Source organism: Talpa occidentalis, unplaced genomic scaffold (genome assembly GCF_014898055.3).
Source record: "Talpa occidentalis isolate TD23 unplaced genomic scaffold, MPIMG_talOcc4v2.1 talOcc4.6, whole genome shotgun sequence".
NCBI lineage: Eukaryota > Metazoa > Chordata > Mammalia > Eulipotyphla > Talpidae > Talpa > Talpa occidentalis.
This window is the reverse complement of record NW_023604972.1, coordinates 95,738,608-95,761,640: the sequence shown is the minus strand read 5'-3', so window position 1 is coordinate 95,761,640 and position 23,033 is coordinate 95,738,608. Positions and strand designations below refer to the sequence as shown.

The following is a 23,033-nucleotide window of genomic DNA, read 5'->3' as shown; positions in this document are numbered from 1 at the left end:
TATCATACTAGATATTTTCATAAAAAGCTTTTCTATAGAGTACAACTTGTTTGTTCTCTATAATCCTTCTTCTGGTGTATCATTCATTCAAAATGATTGCCTGAAAAAGTGTGGTGAAGATTAACAAGCTGTGGATCCTGCACTGAAGGAGCTAGCAGTTGACTACAGGAGATATAACATGAGACACTATGGCTTCCACTCAGCTGCTTCTCAGCACCTCTGAACAAAACTGTACATAATCCCCAGCTACAGTCGATATCTTCAACAGCTACCAACCATCCAGAAGCTCAACAGATGTCCTCTAATCTGCAAGAGACTAAAAGAAGGAATACACAGACAAGGGCCAAGGCCAGGAGAAAGCATAAGAATTACAGACCCTATCTGGTTTTCCTACCCACATAGTCACATCACCTCTCGCTGCCTAACCCCTTTACACCTGTTTGACACACTCAAATACCATTCATCCATGAATTGCAAAGAAGATCCAGTCTTCTGCAATTACTCAGGATCCTTCTCCCCTTCTCGCCACCTAACCACACTGCAGTCTCAACTCTGCCTAACTTCTTGTTGCTAGATTACAACCATGTGTTTTTTAAGTCAAAATGACTTTTCAGGATGTCAGCTGTCAAACTGCAAAGGTACAAGTACTTCAGCTTTACTTGAAGTAATTGCCCAAGATCTTCTGATTAACTCTATGGTCATGACTCTTGGCTTTTTTCTCATTTTCAGCTCCCCTTTGCCCTCTGGATTTCATCTTGATTTGCATGGACTCACCATTAACACTCCCCAAGGATTCTGACTTAGAGAAGATATTGGAATTACTGCGACAGAACAATAGTGAAAATGTCCTGTTCAAAAGAGAAAATAAAAGAATCCATTGTCAACAGTGTCACAGAGATGAAAGGAAGAGAGAACTTCGAAAAAGAAAGGGTTTAGTCAATAGTGTCAAATGTTGCAATGTGGTCAAGAAGGATGAAGACACCAGATGTGATGACTAGTAACTAGGTAACTAATAACAAGGTAACTAGTAGCAAGATAACTAGTAACTTCCAAGGAAGCAATTTCTATAGTTTAATTTTGGGAGAAGTCAAAGAGTTAAAGTTGGAATGAGCAACATGCATGAAAGTATTGCACATAATTTATTTAAAAAATCAGAAGTGAAGAGGATTGTAGAAAATGACTGAAAAATGGCAATACAGTTATCACATGAATGTATAGAGCTAAGAGCCATAAAGTCTAGGAGTTGTGCGCATTACTGAGACAGTCAAGGTCAAGTCTAAAAACGTGTAAGAAATAAAAAGACAACTGATATCACTGAGAGTTTTGAGAGAATGTGTACAGAACATGTTCAGGGAGAGAGGCATAAACACAGCTGAAAACAATGAGCTGATAAACAGAGATAAGGGTTTTAGGGTTTGAGATCATCATTACATTTTTTCCCTTTTGTGTCACATTTAACAAACCAATAGGGTTGCTGAGGGTGAACTATTTCACAAATAATTATTGGAAAGAACACTAATAATGTCACTTCAGATTAATCAATGGTCATTTTAAGTACCTCATCCAAATAGTCTTGTCACTTTCAGATTACAGTTACTACTTTTCTTTTCCTTCAAAATAAACAAGGGTTGAGCAACCAGAGCAGAGACAGCTGGAACTTCTGACCCACTGGTCAAGGAAATCACCCTTTTAAGTATCCATTCAGAAATACTCGGCTCAGCAGTCATCCTATTCTTTTCGTTCCACTCTAAACTACTGCTAAAACCTATAATCTCTAACCAAAGGCTCCTTTGAGATGAGCTAGAACTAAAGGGTAACTTCTCTTGATGCATACATATTATACCCTCTCTTACAAACAAGTAAGACTATCAGTTTGCTAAAAACAATATTCCTAAAACAACAAATTTGCAAACACCATCTGGAAGAATATTATTGAAGTTCCCATATTCTATCTGAGCATTCAAGACAGCACTGTTTGAAACACTCTGATGGCTCCTTAAGTTAGAGGTTTCCCCCTTAGCTTTTCACGTTGAAAACCCTTAATACAGGCTAGTACTTGGTTATTTCCATTATCTTTGAGGTAAAATTATTATTCACTCTTGGGCAGATAAATTAAAAAATAAACTTTAACAAGGATTACTAGCCATTTCATTTGATAAGTACCATTTTATAAATGACAACGAATTGATAATGACAAAATAGTTAATCTAACACTGCTAACTTTTAGTTATGTTAGTACTATACTTGGGAGCAGGGAAATTTTAGATCGTTTCAATCAAGGAAAAATGTGATATTCATTTCTGGCATTTATATGCCAGGCACCTAGCTAGACACTAAGGACACAGTGGCGATCAAAGCCTTGGAGCCAGGTCAGTACCTAGAGTCTAGTATAATATTCAGAGCCATTATTACAGTTTGCAAATACTTTTTTCCCACTGCAAAACAATCCATCTGCATTTTTAATAAAGGTTCCTTAATAGTTAGCATTTCAGGTACTACTGGAAGAAATAATGGGGGCTACAGAGTCCTATTACATAAGTAGCAATCTACATGCATGCCTGGCCCTAGTGCTGGGCAATAATAATCTATATGACAGATCATCATTATCTAATTTTTTTTAAGAAAATCCTGTAACTAATTTCTTTCAAGCTACAAAGAAAAAAAACCCAATCCTTTAAACATCTGAAGATTGCAATTTACCATGATACTCTACATTTCTGTTTCAACACTGAATGTCTTTAAAATATACAACAAGATTGTTTTTTGGACAATGCATAAAAATTATGCTGATGGATTTTTCTTTCATTCCATAAAATATACTTTTTAAATTAACCTTTCCAATGCCACTAAAAATAAAAAGAATTTAATATAATTAACAAAATAATTTTGAAAATGCCAATTTTTATACTATATGTAATCTTTCGTGAGGTCAAATCTCATTGTAACACATTCCGAACAGTGCATCCCTCCTCACAAGTGGAATTTCCACTGGCTTCAAAGGAGGAGAGAGAATTGCTAAGCAGTGATTTCACTTTCATTGATTTTAGGTTTGATTATAAAATGAAGATATCCTCCCAGAAATTCTCCATAAAAAAAACCATTGTCTTTTTTTTTTTTTTTTTTGAGTTTGCATGATGGAAAGCATCTCAAACTCATTAAAAAGAAATGGGAAATACATATAAAGCAAACAAAATAATACATCAAGTATCCTCCTTCAGAAACAACTGATTCCTGTTAGACCTTTTCAACTGGACATAATCATTGGAAAACTTGTCAGATTTTTGTACAGAAGTATCTGCTCAGGATTCTGTCAAGTAAAAATTTGCGGCTATACATGCTCTTAATCTTATTTTAAAAGACTACTTCAACATAAGAACAATGCATAAGCTTTCTAATATAATTTGCTGTTGAGTTAAAATACAATGGTTGTGGAGGTCTCTTTACAAATCTTTTAAAATAGATTGATAAATAGAAAATTTGTTACCTATCTGGATTTATTTAACTTGATTTCTTTCAAAAAACAGATTCTTTCTTTAGTCTGCTAGGTAGAAGAGAATACAGACTTTCAAATGTAGAAGTAACTGTAAGATCTTACTTAAGGTTATAAGGTCTCCCTGAACCTAACACATTATCTGAATTTTGTAAAATGATATTACTCAGGTACCAAGGGCCTCAAGAAGAAAGATTCAGAAGAATGTGGAATTAGCCCTGGCTCTACAAAATACTTCCTGACTTCATAGAAGCAGGACACTAAGTTGCTTTAAGAGCCTCCAAGCTCTTCTTTTTCTTTGTCTTCCCTTTGCCCAGATTTCTTGACATATGACTGAAGATACTCAGTTTTAAGTACAAAGTGGCTTTTAGATCCCCTAAAATTTCATTACATAGTCTGAATAGTTTTAGTGTACTTCTCTATATGTGGTTTGTGCTGAAATCTAAGAGTAAGTAAACACTTCTGTCATAGAGCAGTTAAAGAAATAAAGTTTGTGTAGTAAATACTAAATCCAGTAGATTAGGCCACAATTTTTATGGACATGCAAATCTTACTCAACCTGATTGGTTGTTCAGAATATCCTTTACTCAAATATCACACAAACCATGGCATATATTTATTCTTTCAGTTATATAAAAATAAATTTTAGTTTGTTTTTGAGCATTTTCATAACACTTTACAAAAACACAAAAGTATAAAAAACACAAAAATGTGATTGGAATCCAATATATTAACAATTATTTTCTTAAAAATCCATTTATTTATCAACATTATATTTATCATAACAATAAATACTGAGTAACATATGCACTTCCATTTGCATCTACACACATTAAGTAGAACAGACTTTCTGGCATTTTAACTTTGCCTTGGTAATTACATTTCCAAATACAGGTGTAATCATGTTTATTACTCATCATTTACATTAGCAACATGTCTATACTTCACTCTAAAAATAGCAATTGCTTTACAGAAATACTGTTAGCACTAACCGAGAACTATGACTTACCATTGACGCCACTATTAAAAAGAAACACAATATTCTGACATATGAGTCTATTTTGGACATACAAAATAGAACTCATCCTAGAAGCCACTTCATAAAAATCCTTAGGGCAAATGAGTATATTTGAAGCCCTGGTTACCTCAGAAGACCATCATTCTCTGAATATGTTCCTTTGGCAATCTCCTATTACTGATTCTTGGCTTTATGCTTCAGGAAATTTATGATAGGTTGTTTTTTGTTGAGGGTTCTCTATAATATTCTACCTGCCCTGATATAAGGAAAGTGTCAGTTAGTGAACTATAAGGCCCTAGGACAAAATCCTTTTTTTCCAGTAGCATACTATTGCTATTTTTATGACTCTATCATTTTCATAGTTTTAAAAAATGTAATCTGAAAGTACAACCTGAGGCTCTAAAGTAATGAAGATAGTAAATGAATAAATAAGATATGCTCAATACCCATTTACAATACCTTTTCAACAGGAAGAAATGGAACTTCTGTAAATCCAACTTCAGACAGAAGAATCCTAACTAAAATGGTAGAAAAAAATCATTGACCAACCTATAATAAATATGCATGGGCATCTGAATTAATCCAAAGGAAAAACCTGGCCATCTCTATTTTCTATGAAAATACTTCAGAAATGCACCAATGAAGAAGTTAGACATGCAAAGAAAATGTAAAGAAATGTCGTAATAAACAAATTCTATAGGAAAGACTTTCAAGTATTTCCTCTTCTAAGCATTCATTAATAACTTTTACTAGTGATAAATAATAGTCAATATACATGTTGAATATTCATGTCTATTTCCTTTCATTAAGAGCAATTTAATCTAAACAAAACAGAAGGCTTGTGCCCTATCTCTCTATTCTAATCACTGTAGTCTTCTTTAGCTAATGAGTTAATTTACAATCTCACATAATTTTTTAAAGTTCAGTAGTTGTTTTGCAATAATGTACATATATGAAATTTAAATGTTAGTAATGACTAATTTTCATCAAAAATTGCTTAACTGGACTATAGAGCTATGTCCCCACTTCCATTCTCAAATTATTATTTTATTTATATAAATAAGACTTTGATAAGGACTTTATACAATAAGGTCATATTTGTTAAAGCAAATCAACTGTTAAATCAAGTTTTCCCCTACTGTTAATGATGATATCTTAAATTCTCTAAGAAAAGTTTTCAGCTAAGTACAAAAAATCAGAAATTGGTAAATTGAAATATTAACACCAATATCTATTTATGGAAAAGAAGTGTTACATGTAAGATATCCCAAGGACAAGTTGATTATGTGTACACTATTGAAAACATTAATTTTTATTTTGAAGACTTTAAATCTTCTTGAGGCAATGTATTCCTTTTAGTCACTGATAAAGAAAACATCTTAAAAATTGCCAGTCTTGCTTACTATTTTGTAAACTCAAATATCACAAGCAAAATTGTACTAATTCTCAACATCAATGTCTTATCTAATATCATTAACCTATGAGAAATCCTATTCCCTAATGTCAGCACAAAAGATACCCCAATATATTTAGAAGATTTCTGAAAATCATCTCATTCTTTTATTATCCTTCAAATATATTTAAAAAACTTAAAAGGTATAGATTATGATTTTCAGAAATAACTTTACTTATATTTTCCACTATATTTTGCCTTGACTTTTATGAGTCTATGGTTATCTACATTTAATTGTACACAGATAATCTCCCAGCATAAAAATCATGATTCCAGATTTCTACCCATAATCAAGACTGCTGGTTCTATCTATTTCAAACAAGGAAGGGAGATGATTTCCCAAATCATACATGGCAATTTTTTTTTTTTTTTTTTGTGGAACCCTCGCCGGTGGCTGGGGAATGAATGAACAGGCACTGGAGAGGCTGAGGGCAGCCTTGCAGCCCAGAGCTCCACCGCTGCACCACCAGGGGAGGCCCGGCAAAAAAATTTTTTAAAAATGTTTTGGGAAACAATTATTGCCAGAGGTGTTTTTTTTTTTTTACTATCTTCACTTAGAAAATATGATGTCAATTCGCCTGCACAAATTTTTTTCAATTAAACCAACACATGAACTTAACAGATATTTATACTCAAGTGAACCTGGAACATTCTCCAGGATGACCACATGCTAGGTCACAAAACAAATGTCAACAAATTCACGAGGTTTGCATTTCAACTAATAGTGTATCAAGTTTACTTTCTCATTAGAAATTGAGAATTTTTAGTATTTATTCATTTGTTTAAAAATGTAAGTTAATATGATAGCACATTTTTATAAAAATATACTCTCCAAAAGAATATAAATTAGTGAGAAAGGTGAATTTTTTTAACATTTTTGCAAATCTTTCTTATGCATGGCTTAATAAAAGAGAGCCAGACTTGTGACTATTTCAGAATTCAATCTTTTGCTATATCACACATCAGGTAGCCTCTAGAAAACTCGGGAAATATAAGACAGTAAAATTGTAAATAACATGATAATTATTATATAAGATTAGTTATGACCTTTTGTACCCCCCTGAAAGAGTCTCTGGGCCTCCCAGGAGTACCCAGAGCATATTTAGGATCCATTTATGCTTTAATTAATGTAGTTTGGGTTCCAATTAGTGTTTCTAGCATCCATGGCATTCATTCTTCTTATCTTGAGTTTGTCGTCAATTTGTAGTTCTTTCTAATGCAAAGTTGTTCTGTTTTTCTTTTATAATAAATAAATTTATTTATTTTTAACTGAGGTGACAATGGGGTATCCCATCAGGTATTACCACCATAGTGCATCCACCACCATCTCACCCACACTCCACCACCACAGACCATTATGCCTCCCTCCCTTCTTGTTCTTTCCTCTCTTCCACCTGTTCCCCTGATGGTGTCTCAGTTTTGTTGTCAGCTCTGAAGTGTTAGCAGTTCAGCTTGCCTTCATCTGATGCTAATTTAGTTACTTTATAATCAACGATTAGTGACACCATTCAGCCTTTACTAGAAACAACAGATGCCGGTGAAGATGTGGAGAGAAGGGAGCCCTCTGACACTGCTAGTGAGAATGCAAACTAGTCCAGCCAGTTTGGAAAAGCAGAAATGGAGGTGTCTCAGAACACTAAACATGGATCTTTAAAAATACTAATTTGAAAGAAGACTTGCATGCCTATGTTTATTGTAGCACTACTTATTATAGCTAAACTATGGAAACAATCTAAGTGCCCCAAAACAGATGAGTAGATCAAGAAGATGTGGTATATACACAATGAAATACTACTCAGTGACCAAAAAAGATAAGCTCATGTCATTTGCAGGAACATGGATGGAGCTTGACAGGATAATGCTAACCGATGTAAGTCAGAAGGAGAAAGATAAAGTATTGTCATGGTAAGCCTCCCCCTCTTCATCTAAAGACTGAACTTATACAGTTATTTCCTCATAGATTCCAACATGTTGGTTTCAAGTTTTTATTCTTTGCTGGTGGATACTAATAGTGTTCTGTCCAAGCCCTTAACCAACATCAGTGAACCCATCACCAAACATCTGTCATGACTGTTACTAGTAATAGAGGGACCCTCTCCATAACACTAGAACCACCTTGCTTGGAAAGCTACGTTCACCTCCATTTCAGTCAACAACTAATAAACCAATCATATCACAAAGGCAGCCCAAAGACACAAAATGGGTCTTATTCTGGCTGCTATTTGTGCTGCAAAGCTTTCCAAGTGGTCAGAAACAAATCAGTCTCCAATTGAGGCCACATTCTTCTTTAGCTTTCATCTTTTGCCTTGTCCTGCTTCTATCACAACCTTTCTCTTAAGCACACATCTCTAATAAGTCTCCATTTCAAGCTCTGTTTCTGGTAAAACAAACCTAAAATTTCAGCCATGAAGATTATTGAAATACCAAGCTGTCGTACATAGCATTAACTAACCATTCAGTTGTGTGGCATCTCAAATAAACTAAGCATCCTATTTTTAACAATACAGTGATTTTCAAAGTGTGGCCACCATCACCTTAAAACTTGTTAGAAGTGCAAATACTCGGGCCAAACTCCAGTCCTCTAGAATCAAAAATTCCATCTATACATGTGCCATAAAGAACTAATCCATGATTGGTGTACATTTCAGTTGCTTCCTTTTTTATATATTATAAATAATTATGAAAAGAATATACTTGCACATAAATGTTTGTTTACACGTCTGATTATTTTCTGAGTATTTACCTGTAATTAACTTTGATGTGAAAGTACTACATCAGAAAATAAGATATACTGATCAGTAAATAGTTACATAATAAAGCAAGCACAGCAAAATGTGAGTGATTGAACACAGGTAAAAAGTACATGGATGTTCACAGCAAAATTCTTTCAACTTTTTCACATATCTGAAATTTGTTGGGAAATAAATTTCAGAGCAAATAGAAAATGTTGGAAATTTTTCCATTTTATGAAGCTAAATTCCTAGAATTGGAATATATTATTCATAGTATGCGCACATCATTTGGTAAGTTAAAACATCAACCAGAAAGTATTAGTTCCTTCACACTATAAACACCACTTTTTAGTGCTTTTCAAATTTCTGCAAAATTTTTAGGCAAATACTGGTAATTCAGCTCTTAAATCATCATTTCCATATGCACTTTTTAAAACTTAATATATAATGAATTGAAAAGCTTTCTAACATGCTTGACTTCAAATTTGATATCACTTATTCAAACCATGAAGCAGTAATCAAGATTTGAGTATCCCCAGGACACTTAGCTTATTACTAAGCACAATGCTTTCAATAATAATTGATAAACCAAATTATACTGGTGCAACTTACTCCAGGCTAGCATCATACACAGGCATGGAGGCTAATGCCAAATTGCCAAATCAGATTAAATGAGTCCTAAAAAGGGGCTCCTCACAAAAATGTCCCTTCTCCCATTTTACCAGGATGCTCAGAATTCTAAGCATAAATGATTTCTTTCTTTGTGTTGAAGCAATTAGAACCCATCCAATACTGTTTTTAAATTCAAGTATTTCCCTTCAATATGAACTCCACATAAATATGGTATATCCATAGGATAGATTGCAATGAAGCCACTAATTAAGAACTATGTAATTCTATATTTGCTAACACAGAAAAATGTCCATGTATGCTTGTTCATGGTAAAAGACAAGTATGTATAAGTGTATGTGAAAGAAATTTATGGAAGGATATTTACTAAAATATTAATATTCATTATCTCCAGTGAAAGAACATGTGGGAGTTTTTATATTTTTTAAATAAATTTTATTTTTATATTCCCCATACAATTTCAATCCCCTTATTTTGACCCCAATCCCTCCCCTCCCCACTCTCCACCCCCCATAGAGTGTCTCTGGTTCATAGTTTTTTGTTGATTTTGATTTTTACTTTCTTATAGTTATTCATTTTCCTGGTCCGTTATTTAAGTTTTCTAGATTCCTGCTATGAGTGAGACCATCTGGTATTTTTCTTCTTCTTTCTGGCTTATTTCTCTGAGCATGATCCCTTCCAGCGCCATCCATGTTGCTGCAAATTGCATGTGTTTATCTTTTTTGATTGCTGAGTAATATTCCATTGTGTATATGTACCACATCTTCTTGATCCAGTCATCTATTTTTGGGCATTTGGGCTGTTTCCAAAGCTTAACTATTGTAAACAGTGATGCTATAAACATAGGGGTGCAGGTACTCTTTGGAATTGATGTTTCTGTGTCCTTTGGGTAAATACCTAGGAGTGGAATTGCTGGATCATATGGAAGCTCTATGTTTAGTAGGTCCAGAAATCTCCACACAGCTCTCCATAGTGGTTGGACAAGTTTGCACTCCCACCAAAAGTGCAAGAGAGTTCCTTTTTCTCCACATCCTCGCCAACATTTGTTGTTACTAGTTTTTTTAATATGTGCCATTCTCACTGGTGTAAGATGGTATCTCATGGTAGTTTTGATTTGCATTTCCCTGATTACAAGTGATGTTGAACATTTTTTCATATGCCTATTGGCCATTTGCATTTCCTCTTCAGAGAATTTTCTTTTTAGCTCTTCTGCCCATTTTTTGACAGGATTATTTTCTTTGTTGTTGTTGAGTCTCATCAGCTCTTTGCAGAGTTTTGTGATCAGTCCTTTATCATTAGTGTTGTGTGCAAAAATGTTCTCCCAGTCGGTGGGGTTTCTCTTTGTTTTGGTTATTGTCTCTTTTGCTGTGCAGAAGCTCTTTAAGTTGATGTAGTCCCAGCTGTTGATCTTTGCCTTCACTATCACTGCTTTGGGTGATGTGTCTGTAAAGATGTCTTTGATGTGCATATCACATAGTGTTTCACCTATATTTTCTTCTATGTATTTTATGGTTTCAGGTCTTATGTCTAGTTCTTTAATCCATTTTGAGTTGATTTTTGTGTATGGTGTGAGGTAGTGGTCAAGCTTCATTCTTTTGCATGTAGCGACCCAGTTTTCCCAGCACCATTTATTGAACAAACTTTCTTTGCTCCAATGCATAGTCTTTGCTCCTTTGTCAAAGATTAGTTGACCATAAATCCGTGGGTTTATTTCTCGATTTTCTATTCAATTCCATTGGTGTATCTGTTTTGATGATTATGGCTTTGTAGTATAGTTTGAAGTCTGGGAGTGTGATGCCTCCATTCCCTTCTTTTTTTTTCAGGAGAGCTTTGGCTATTCGGGGTTTTTGGTGATTCCATATGAATTTCATCAATAATTGTTCTATTTCTTTGAAGAATGACATTGAAATTTTGATTGGAACAGCATTGAATCTGTATATTGCTTTTGGTAGGATGGCCATTTTAATAATGTTTATTCTTCCAATCCATGAGCAGGGGATGTCTTTTCATTTCTTTGTGTCTTCTTCTATTTCTTTTAACAGTGTTTTATAGTTTTCTTTATATAGGTCCTTTACCTCTTTTGTTAGATTTATTCCCAAGTGTTTGATTTTTTTTGTTTCAATAAAAGGGATTTTTTTTTGATTTCTTCTTCTTCAGATTTATTGTTTGTGTATAGGAAGGCTACTGACTTTTGCATGTTGATTTTGTATCCTGCCACTTTACTGAACTGATTGATGAGTTGAATTAGTTTTTCTGTGAAGTTTTTGGGGTTCTCTATGTTTATTATCATATCATCTGCAAATAGTGATAGTTTGACTTCTTCTTTTCCTATTTGGATTCCTTGGATGTCTTTCTCTTGTCTTATTGCTCTGGCTAGGACTTCCAGTATTATATTGAAAAGCAGTGGTGAGAGTGGACATCCTTGTCTTGTTCCAGATCTTAATGGAAATGCTTTCAGCTTTTCACCACTGAGAATGATACTGGCTGTTGGCTTGTCATATATGGCCTTTATGATGTTGAGGTATGTTCCTTGTATCCCAAGAATTTCAAGGGCTTTTATCATGAATGGGTGTTGCACTTTGTCAAAAGCTTTCTCAGCATCTATTGATATTATCATATGGTTTTTATATTTCTTTTTGTTGATGTGTTGGATAACGTTGATTGATTTTCGGATGTTGAACCATCCTTGTGTCCCTGGTATGAATCCTACTTGGTCGTGGTGAATTATCTTATGGATACATTGTTGAATTCTGATAGCTAAAATTTTATTGAGGATTTTTGCATCAGTGTTCATTAGGGAGACTTGCCTGTAGTTTTCCTTTTTTGTGTTATCCTTGTTCAGTTTTGGTATTAGTGTGATGTTGGCTTCATAGAACGTGTTTGGTATTGTCCCTTCCTTCTCAATTTTTTGGAAGAGTTTGTGAAGGATAGGCACCAATTTGTCTCTGAATGTTTGGTAGAATTCATTTGTAAATCCATCAGGTCCTGGGCTTTTGTTTTGGGGGAGGTTTTTGATTACTATTTCAATTTCGCTGCTGGTAATTGGTCTGTTTAGTGTTCTATTTCTTCTTTATCTAGCTTTGGGTGATTGTAGAGTTGTAGGAATTTGTCCATCTCCTCTAGATTGTTGAACTTGTTTCCATATAACTATTCCTAGTAGTTACTGATTATTCTTTTGATTTCTGCTGTGTCCGTTGTGATTTCTCCTCTTTCATTTGTGATCCTGTTTATTTGTGCTTTCTCCCTTTTTTCCTTTGTGAGCCTGGCTAGGGGTTTGTCTATTTTATAGATTTTTTCGAAGAACCAGCTCTTGGTTTCATTGATCTTTTGGATTGTTTTTTAGTTTCAATTTCATTTATTTTTGCTTTTGGTTTATTATTTCTTTTCTTCTACTGATTTTGGGGGGGTTTTGTTGTTCTTTTTCTAGATCTTTGAGCTTTGAGATTAGGTTGTTTCTTTGAGTTCTTTCTTGTTTCTTGATGTGAGCCTCTATTGCTATATATTTTCCTCTTATTACTGCTTTTGCTGCATCCCATACATTTAGGAAATTGGTGTCCTCATTGTCATTCAATTTAAAGAATTTTTTAATTTCTTCTTTGATCTCATTAGTCCAGTGGTCTTCCAGTAGTGTGGTTTTCAATCTCCATGAAATAGGAGAGTTCCTTGCCTTCTTTTTATGGTTTATTTCTAGTTTGATGCGTTCATGGTCAGAAAAGATGGTTGATATGATTTCAATCTTGGTGTATCTGTTGATGTTTGTCTTGTGTCCCAGTATGTGATCGAACCTGGAGAATGATCCATCTGCGCTTGAGAAAAATGTGTACTCCGTTTTTTTTTGGGTGTAGTGTTCTATAGATGTCTGTTAAGCCCAAGCGCTCTAGGTCCTTATTTAGAGCTTTAGTGTCTTTACTTATTTTTTGTCTCATTGATCTATCCATTGCTGATAGTGGTGTGTTGAAGTCTCCCCATGTGGGAGTTTTTAAATCTTTTTTTTTTTAGATTTATTTATTTATTTATTTATTTATTTATTTATTTATACAAGCACTGGGTACAGTCAGAAGCGCAGGAGGGGGCGAGAATTCACCAGAGCCAGAGCGGGGAACAGAACAGGCAGACTGATGAAATACACTGCTGAGGGGAGCAGTGGGCACGGCAGGAGAGGTATGCACACCATGTGGGACCCTCGCCGGCAGCCAGGGATCGAACCAGCGCTGCAGAGGCTGCAGGCAGTTTCGCAGTCCAGTGCTCAACAGCTGCACCACCAGAGGAGGCCTGAGTTTTTAAATCTTTATGTATCTATTGTTTATTTGTACAATGGAGATATTTTTTAAATTTAATAACAAGTAAGACAATCTACATTTTGATGAAAATAAAAATGAAAACATCCCAGAAAACCACTATGCCTTTAGCATACAGTATGTTTTAAAGAGCATGGGAAAAGGGTTAGAGGCAGGCTAGAACAAGAGGTCTCCTGGATTAAGCAATTTAGGATTAGGTATTATACGGGGGAGATTGCAATGGAGAAAAATCGATAGGCAAGGGTAGGTCCATAACAAACCAAAAAGGTAAAGGCTCACAACAATCTATATAAACTCAGAGTGTATCTTAAATTAAGCACAATTCCTGTTTTCAGTATTATAAGAGGAAATATGTCCTGACAAATGATGTACCCTCTCTCCCTACGCTAGGTCCAGAATTCAATGACAGGTATTTTCTCAAAATACACATCTAACAGATTACAATTCTTTAAATGTATATACTCAAAAACTGAAAAGAAGAATGACACATTAAACCACTCACCTCCATGGAAAGACAAGTCTCTACGTGAGCTGATATTTCTGGATGTGACATCACGGTCCCATTTTTAATTTGAAAAGATGTTTTGCACATATAGCCATCAGAACAGTCCTGTGTTCCATCACCAAAGAATACAAAGAAAATGCCAGTTATTTTCATAATCCATCATTCTGAAACACACAATTTTGCAAAGTTCCAAAATGAGTAATGAAAACAAGTATATTAAATGAGATTATATGGGTAAAGAAACTTATTCAAAATTCCCTGCACACTGCAGGTAATCAGTAAATAGTTTTAGTATTCTACATTCTTCTCTTAGATTATAGCTTCACCCTGTTTTTGCCCAAACAGTACATAGCACTGAAATCACTGAGCACATCCTTTTTTTCCCTTAATTTTTGCACATCACTTTTCATCACTCGTCCCAGCAAAACACAGAGAAGAATAGACTTTGAATAGAATTTTCACTCCCAATTGACTCATACTCTTGACCTTCTTATTACCTCATGCCAAACAGAACCCTGTAAAAAAAAAATTAAACTAGGTCTTATAGTCCTGCTTTTGTTAGCTAATAAGAATTCAAATTTATAGAAATATCTTGTCACATAATTAATATGGATTTTGATGCATATATATAGAGGGAAATTTTATTCCTAGATTTTGCTACACATCTTGAAGCTGGAAGGGATCTTCCATTTCAGTTTGTCGCTCAAGCAAAAATCTTCCTTAAAAAAAGTCCAGTGGGTTATTATGCAGTACCCCCTGAGCACTTCAGGAACCTTCACTTTTCCTCCTTATACCACCACCACCTCCATGGTGCACTGGTCATTGAAAAAGTTTTGTCTTATATTGCATCTGATTTGTTCTAGTTCTGTCTTCTGGAGCCTACCTCTTTTGCATAGTTGTTCTTCAAAGAATTGAAGTTATTGACCATCGTTTTCAAACATGCCTTGATTTCCAAGCTTCTCACTAGTTGGATTTTGCTTCTTTCCCTTTAACTTGCTTTTAAATACACTAATGAATGATGTTTATCTCATTGTGATCAATTCCATCTTCTAAGGCAAAACTTACTTGAACTTAATAACATCATGTATAAAAATGTAATAACTCCCAAGCACAAACATAGTAATTCAATGAATGATTATTGTCCTACCAAACTGTCACACTAACATTCACATTTTAACAGAATAAATAACAATTAAGGAGGAAATAGTCACTTGATCTGAGATAGTAAGAAATAAAGAATAGCATTCCAACTGAAAAATTCATAATTCATTTAAAGAATTTCACCAATTCCAAAATCTAGGTATTTACTATAAAACAGAAAAAGTTGTATAGTGTTTGTGATGGATTTCATATTGAATATTTTTAAGAACTTGTGCCATGCCGACTGTATAAGAGTATTTGATTTTCAGTAACTGTACTGTGCCTCCTTGCCCCAAAATTCATGGCCACCATGAACCTGCAGATATAACCTTATTTGGAAATAGAATCTGTGCTGAAGTAATCAAGTTAAGATGTGGTCATACTGGAATAGGGCAAACTCTGAGTGCATTATGACATGTCCTTAAAAAAAGGAAAATTTGGCTACTGAGACACAGACACATAGGGGAGAAGGGCATAGGAAGACCAAGGCAGAGACCATAGTGATGCACCTACAGGTCAAAAATTGCCATAAAGTACCAGAAGCTATAAGATGAAAGGAAGGACGTTTTCCCTGGAGTCTTTGAAGGGAGAATGGCCCTACCAACACCTTAACTTCCAACCTCTACAACTGTAAGATAATAAATATTTATGTTTTAGGTCAACTAGTTTGTGGCACTTTGTTACACTTTTTCCTAGGGGAAGCCCTAGGAAACTAATACAGTGACGCTATTTTCTAGGAGATCTGGCAGCACCTTTACAATGCCTCCTAGTTGGCTAGGCTGACATCTCACCAGCAACTACACTGAAGTCCCACTGGCTGAATGTGATCAGAACCAGTTCTGATTTGTTGGACCCAATTCATTCCAATTCATTGATACCATGGTCACAGATTGTTAAATATCTTAAATATTATTACTGCTTGTAAGTAAACTATGAAATGCCCAATACAACCACCTTTTATTATTTCATTAAGTTTTTGCAATTGTAGATGGAATTATTGTTTGAAATTCTAGTTCTACATCCTTCAATCACAGAGCATACCCTTTAATAGAATTCTACCACTGAGATCTTTGTATTTAGACAATGAAAATGATTTTTAAACATTTAATACTAGCTTAAATTAAGAAAGATATATGTAGTGGCAGTTGTTGCTGCTTTTTACATCAAGTATCATTCTGCTTTCTTTTGGGACAATAGCCAAGTTTCCTCTAAGGAATCACTCCCTTCTCCCTAATAAGTGAGGATATGACCTCCCAGCTCCAGGATTGGTCAGAGAATTCTGAACTGGCCAATCAGGGCACCATTCCAGCTGGCATCAGAGACTTGAGAGGGCAAATGATTCAATCTAAGCCAATAAGATGAGATTCAGGACTTTGTTTAAATGAGGGGTGGGGGAGTTGTTCTCTTTTCTGCTGTATTTGAACCAGAAAGACAAAATGCTGTCAGTTTTGGCTTCCAGCATATAATTAAATGAAGTCTGAGAATGATGTCATTGCCAAGGAAAGCAAGGTCATGAAATGCAGAGACCAGATCCTGATTACACTATTTATACCGGCCATACCGGAAGCCAGTTCTAACCCCTTGAATTTTTTAACTACATGGCCCCAATAATGGGTTGGGTTTTTGTTATTTGCAACCAAAATAACCTTTGTATAAAAAGACATATATTGTGTTTTATTAGCCTGGAAGATTTTGTACTATATTGTATACAATTCTCATTATTATAGATAACCAATAGTTGAATATATAAAATATTTACCAAATATAATGAAACCATAGTGGCATGTGTTCGTGGAAAAAAAAATACTGGAAGTCTACAATTTAAAAGTGATCTAGTCTGCTCATTTTTTGATTGGGTTATTTATTATATTTTTTTGTTGAGTTGTATTAGTTCTTTGTAGATCTTGGCTATCAGGCCCCCTTGTCAGATGTAGATATGCAAATATTTTCTCACATTCAATAGGATGTCTTTTGGATACTTCTCCAAAGAAGACATACAAATGGCCACCAATAGGCACATAAAAGATACGCATCATCAATTATCATCAAGGAAATACCAATCAAAACCACAATGAGTTACCATCTCACACCTGTGAGAATGGCCCATATTAAAAAAATGCAGAAACAACAAGAGTTGACAAAAATGTAGAGAAAAATGAATTTTCATACACTGTTTGTGGAAATGTAGACTAGTCCAGCATCTATGAAAAACAATAGGGAGATTTCTCAAAATACTAACAATAGATCTACCATATGACCCAGAAATTCCACTCCTAGTTATCTACCCAAAGAATGCAAAACAATAATACGAAGGGACATATGCACTCCTATGCTCACTGAAGCACTATTTACAATAGCCAAGCTCTGGAAACAAGAAAGTGCTAAGAGATAGATGAGTGGATTAGGAAGATGTGGCATATATACACAATGGAATATTATTCTTTAGCTATTAAAAAAAGATAAACTCTTGTCATTTGCAACATCATAGATGGAACTGGAGCGGATTATGTTAAGTGAAATAAGTCAGAAGGAGTAGACAAATACTGGATGATGTCACTTATATGTGGAATATAGGGAAACAAAACAAAGGGCCACATAAAATCAAACAAACAACAAACATTAGAAATCTGATGGTAGAACTCAGGCTACCAGCAGGTTAAGGGAGAAAGGAAAGAGCAAAGTTGGGAGGGGGCACATGGGACTATGGTAGAGAACTTTTGGTGCCTTGATGGTGGGTATGTTTTGGTAACCTGCACCTGCAGAGTGTGATCCTATATCTCTAAATCAATGCTGTAAACCAATGTTACTGCAATTTAAAAAAATAAGTACAAATAATCTATCAGTAGAGGAAAAAAAAAACAAAAATTCTTACGATATTCAAAGAACAATTAGAATTAAACTGTGCACTGAATATAATTTGTCAAGTGAGGGTAACTGTTTTATTCCATATTTTCTATATGTGAGCTCTGGCCATACCACTTTAAACCTATTAAGGGAAGCTATATTTTTATAAAACTCTAATTACAATGCATAATACATCTCCTTTGACATCAAAAGAAGTTGAGCAAAATATTCCTCTGCGTTTATGTAATAAAATCTATATAACTATCTGGTCTGTTTTCCAATGAGTTAAGATGGAGAACTATGTCATTTTTAACACTGTACATAATTTAAGGGATTTCAATTTCTATTTTAGGTAATTTCTGAGACTGTTTATTAGTCTCCATAAGCAAGTGCACAAGGGTTTTTGATCATACTATATTTGGTCATGGTGATTTTCTTTTTCAGTATCAACCTCTTAATCTTTTCAAGATTAACCTTGAAAAATTAAATGTAGAAAAAGGACAGTTATAGCATCTTACTTCTCTTCAAATGTTTACTTCCATAGAAGCAGGGCTTTCACCTGTATTGTTTTAATTTCAGGGAGGAAAGTAAGTTTTTTCCTTTGCCGTTAATGGATGCCTTTGTAAAGAGGAGTAAACAAAATAGCATGAAAGCCTCCACCCTGAGCACTACAGTTGATATGGTTAAAATGATGTTATGTTAAAATGATGTTTAACTCAACTCTCCCTCCCAACTATTCCAGCAGACACTCAACCCTAGGTTCCTACATTCCTTTAGTCCTTATGACGGCATACAATTTAACTCATTTTTCAGTTTTTGAACATGCATTACTTTTATTTCCACCAGTGGATCTTAAGTTCGGGCCCTAGACACCAGCCCTGAGCAGAAAGGCCTGGTAAGGGTCCCTAACTGTGGTATCCAGACTGAATTTTCACATAAAAACCTGATCCTGTGCAGCCTGCAAACACACTGTGCCAGCACAGGAGGAGGCAGAGACAAAGGGAACAAAGTTCAACCCTCTTGTTCTACAGATGAGAGTGAAGGACTGAAGTACTTTTAAGAGTCTAGTCTTAGAGCTAATTAGGGGCAGGGCTGGAAGTGGACACAGGTCTCTTGACCCCAGTGTTGTTTCTACTACACTAAGTAAATTCTGCCAGAGAATAGAATCAGGGCAGAAACATGCTTACTGACTCTAAGAGATTGCTGTAAGGCAGTATTTTTGTGCTTTGAGTAACAAGCTCAAATCACTCAAGTGTGATCTGGGGACCAACAGCCTCCGTATTATCTGAGAGATTGTTAAACAGGCAGACTCTCAAGCTCACCCTAACCTCCTGAATCAGAATCTGTATTTAACAGGATCCAGGGTGATTCATGTGTACATTCGGGAGTACTGAGGCAGCGTGCACTGCAATCCCTGAGTCAAAGGGATTGCAAACTGATTGCATTAAACAGTAGTTCGCAACCCTTGTTGTACATCAGAATCACCTAGGGAGTTTTCAAAATGCTGTTGTTGGTGTTCCACCTCAGACCAATAAAGCCAGAATCTTCCCAGTAGATGGTAATGCAGCAGCCATGGTTGAGAAGCTCTGCACTGAATTCACTGGAGTCCCTCCTTTGAATGTTGAAACCCAATCAACCAAGTAATCTACAGAGAAAAGATCACGAACAACCACTACCTCAGGGAATACCAGAGCTCACTTGAAAGACTGCATCATGCTAAATAAAATCCCTACGCAGATGCTCCTCATGGAGCTGGTGTGCTGAGATTGCTTTTTAAGTTGTCCGTACTACCACCTCAAACTATTTTCCAGCAACATGCCCAACCTTGACCTGTCCTCTATTACTGCCATTAATCTCACAACTTCAAACTGTCACTGTCCCATGTTCAACTACACTTCAGTCACCAGGACTCCTTGCTGCCTAACGGCCACAAAGCAGCTTGCTTCACTCTGTCACTGCAGAAAAGAAACTAATAGGAAATGTCCAGGTGCTGCAGCCTGTTATACCACTAATAAAAGAGAGAACACTTCCTTGCAGTCAAAACTCTAAGTTATCTAAATAGAATGCCCTTCACTTTATGGCAAAATAAAGAATAAAGATATATATGAGAAAAATAATAATATAAATATGCTAGATGAAAACACTGGAGATCATATATGTATATAATCTATAGCTTCTTAAATATGGCAAAAACTCAGGAGTCACAGCAAAATTATTGATAAGTTCTACTACATGGAAAAAATTCTTAACTATAAAGTCAGAAGACAAATATAAAAAATATGGGAGAAAAGATTCATAGCTCATAACAGAAAATGACTCATTTTATCAACATATAAATATAACTTTAATTTTCCCAAGTTAGTGATAGTTCCTGAAATCATTAAAAAGAGGACCAACAGCTCAATGGGAAAATGCACAAAGGGTATAAATAGTTATTTAAAGAGAAAATACCCATGGTTATTAATCAGATAAAAATATGTTCAATGCTACCCATAAGAAAAATGCAAGTTAAAACTATGTAAAATTATTTTTTATCTATCAGATCAGCAAAGATAAAAAAAGTGTGAAATGCACTGTGTGGACAAAGATAGGGATATAACAGGCAGGCATTCTCAGACATTGCTGGGGGCAGGGGAGTTTAAATTAGTATAATCTCCCTGGCAATAACTATCCAAATTAAAAATGAGGGAAAAAACTAGCACTACCTTTGATCCAGAAATGCTTCTTCAAGGAATTTCCTTACAGATATAGTTGCATGTGTAAGATATAGAAATCAGGCAATGATATGCATTAGAGCATTGTCTTAATAGCACAATACTGGAAATAATCTGAATGTCTTTCAGTGAAGATTGGTTAAATAAATGATGGCATAGTCACCAAATAGAATGCTATACATACATAAAAAATGACCAAGTTCCATAAATAATGATATGGAAAAAATAACAAAGTTAAATCATTAGTTAAAAAATTATAGAGCAGTATGAATATGTGTATGTTATGCTACCATTTGCTTACATATAAATGTATATGTTTATATAAATGCTGAATATATCTGGAAGGATACCCAAGACATTGATATCAGTGGTGACCTCTGAGGGTTTAGGTGAGGAGGGTGGGAAGGTTAAGAAGGAACCCTACATTTTAGTATAAAATGTTTGTGTACCTATAAATAAAAAATATTTCATGTCAAACAAATTCTTCATTGATTGCCCTTTGCAAATGGGATGCCTCTTGGCCATCCCATTGCTGCAACAAGTTCCAATTTTATTTTATTTTTATTTATTTTTTTTTAAAGAGGCATGTATTTTATTTATTTATTTGTTTGTTTGTTTGTTTGTTTATACAAGCACTGGGTACAGTCAGAAGCGCGGGAGGGTGAGAGAATTCACCAGAGCCAGAGCCGGGAGCAGAGCAGGCAGAAGGACCGAAGTACACTGCTGAGGGGAGCAGCGGGCGGCAGGAGAGGTCTGGCGCCATGTGGGACCCTCCTCCAGTGGCCGGGGAGCAGCAGGGGATTGAACCAGCGCCGCAGAGGCTGCGGGGAGCTTTGCAACCCAGCGCTCAACCACTGCGCTACCACCGGGGAGGCACAAGTTCCAATTTTAAACTTCTAGGGAAAAAATGTGCTGGAGGCCTTACAGAACCCTAGAGAGACAACCGAATAACTACATATTGGAGGGAGGTCTAAGGATTTCCTAACCAAACATGTTTGAGTCTGTTTTCTTATAAGCTGTCATGGGCTATGCCACCCAGAGAGCTTTCTTTTGCCTTTAGGAATCCAGCTACCCAAATAATTACAGGGGTTCTGTTGCTGAATTTTAATAAACATTTAATAATCGTCTCTAGGAAAGCACTGCTGTATTTAAAAAGTGGATGGCAATTATCTAAAGGCCTCGGCTCTACTTTGGAATAAAGTATTGCATATATAGGACTTAAACTCAAGTTCCCAGAATAAAAAGACTTGGCAAGTCCATAGGGAAGGAACGAAGACAAGGGTAAGTTTCTAGGTCACTGTGCATTAATCAAACAACAGGACCTTTAGGGTCAAAGAGATCCTGAAGAACAGGACAAACCGAGGCCACAGATCTCAAGTGATTGTTCTGTTTCCCTGGAGGAGATCAAACCAATACAACCAGTAACTACATACCCCTAAACTGATTAATCTTGAGGGAAAAAAAAGTAAGAAACTGCTGCTGAAAAGCAAAGCTTACCCTCAGTAAGTCAGACATTAAACTAGTGTCTACTTTTTGGAGTCAAAGTCAGATAGTATAAGTAATTAAGGATTTGGAGCTCCACTGGGACACAATTCTGAGTATGTTAATGTTTCCTCATGCCCATCCTCAATATCAATCAATCTCACTAACTCTGGTTTCAATTTCTACTCTTATTATCCCTTGTAAATGCATGTGTGGATCCTGGTAGCTATAAGTCAACGTCAAGAGTTATCAGGTTTATACAAGGAATTGACAGATGACTGGCTGGACTTTGACTCACTTAGACAAAAATTCAAAAGACCAAAAATTCAAGAAACCAAAATCTCAAAAATAAAAGTAAGGTTATACAATATGTTTCACCTTTGAAAAAAACCTTTGTATGCCTATAATTTCCCCCAGGTCTTACAGCATTTGGGGTTTGATTAAATATGATATATCCATTAATTAAAATGTCTATCAATGCTGTAGAATTTTCTGGGGGAAAAGGCTAAAGATACATAATAGTTCCAGCTGAGGAAGCTTGGCTTAGTCCTCTGGGAAAGAACTAAACCTACATGTGTTCCATCTGATGAGACTGACACCCCTTGTACAATACAACTCATGATGACAGCTTTTATCTAATATGCAAATGTCCACTGAGCACATTTTTTCCCTATCTGGGATTAAAACAACATCACCATTGATCTTTGACCAGAGTTTCTCTTATTCT

At 35.4% G+C, this 23,033-nt stretch overlaps 1 protein-coding gene across 2 annotated transcripts in view; it reads right to left on the bottom strand.

Annotated features, from left to right (window-relative positions):
• The window catches only part of ATG10 (autophagy related 10), a 214,628-nt gene that overhangs the window by 144,759 nt on the left and 46,836 nt on the right, over positions 1-23,033 (bottom strand). For both annotated transcript variants that reach the window (XM_037530533.2, XM_037530532.2), the window contains exon 3: positions 14,124-14,231. In XM_037530533.2, the coding sequence (XP_037386430.1) occupies positions 14,124-14,231 (108 nt within the window). The remainder of the gene's footprint in view (positions 1-14,123; positions 14,232-23,033) is intronic.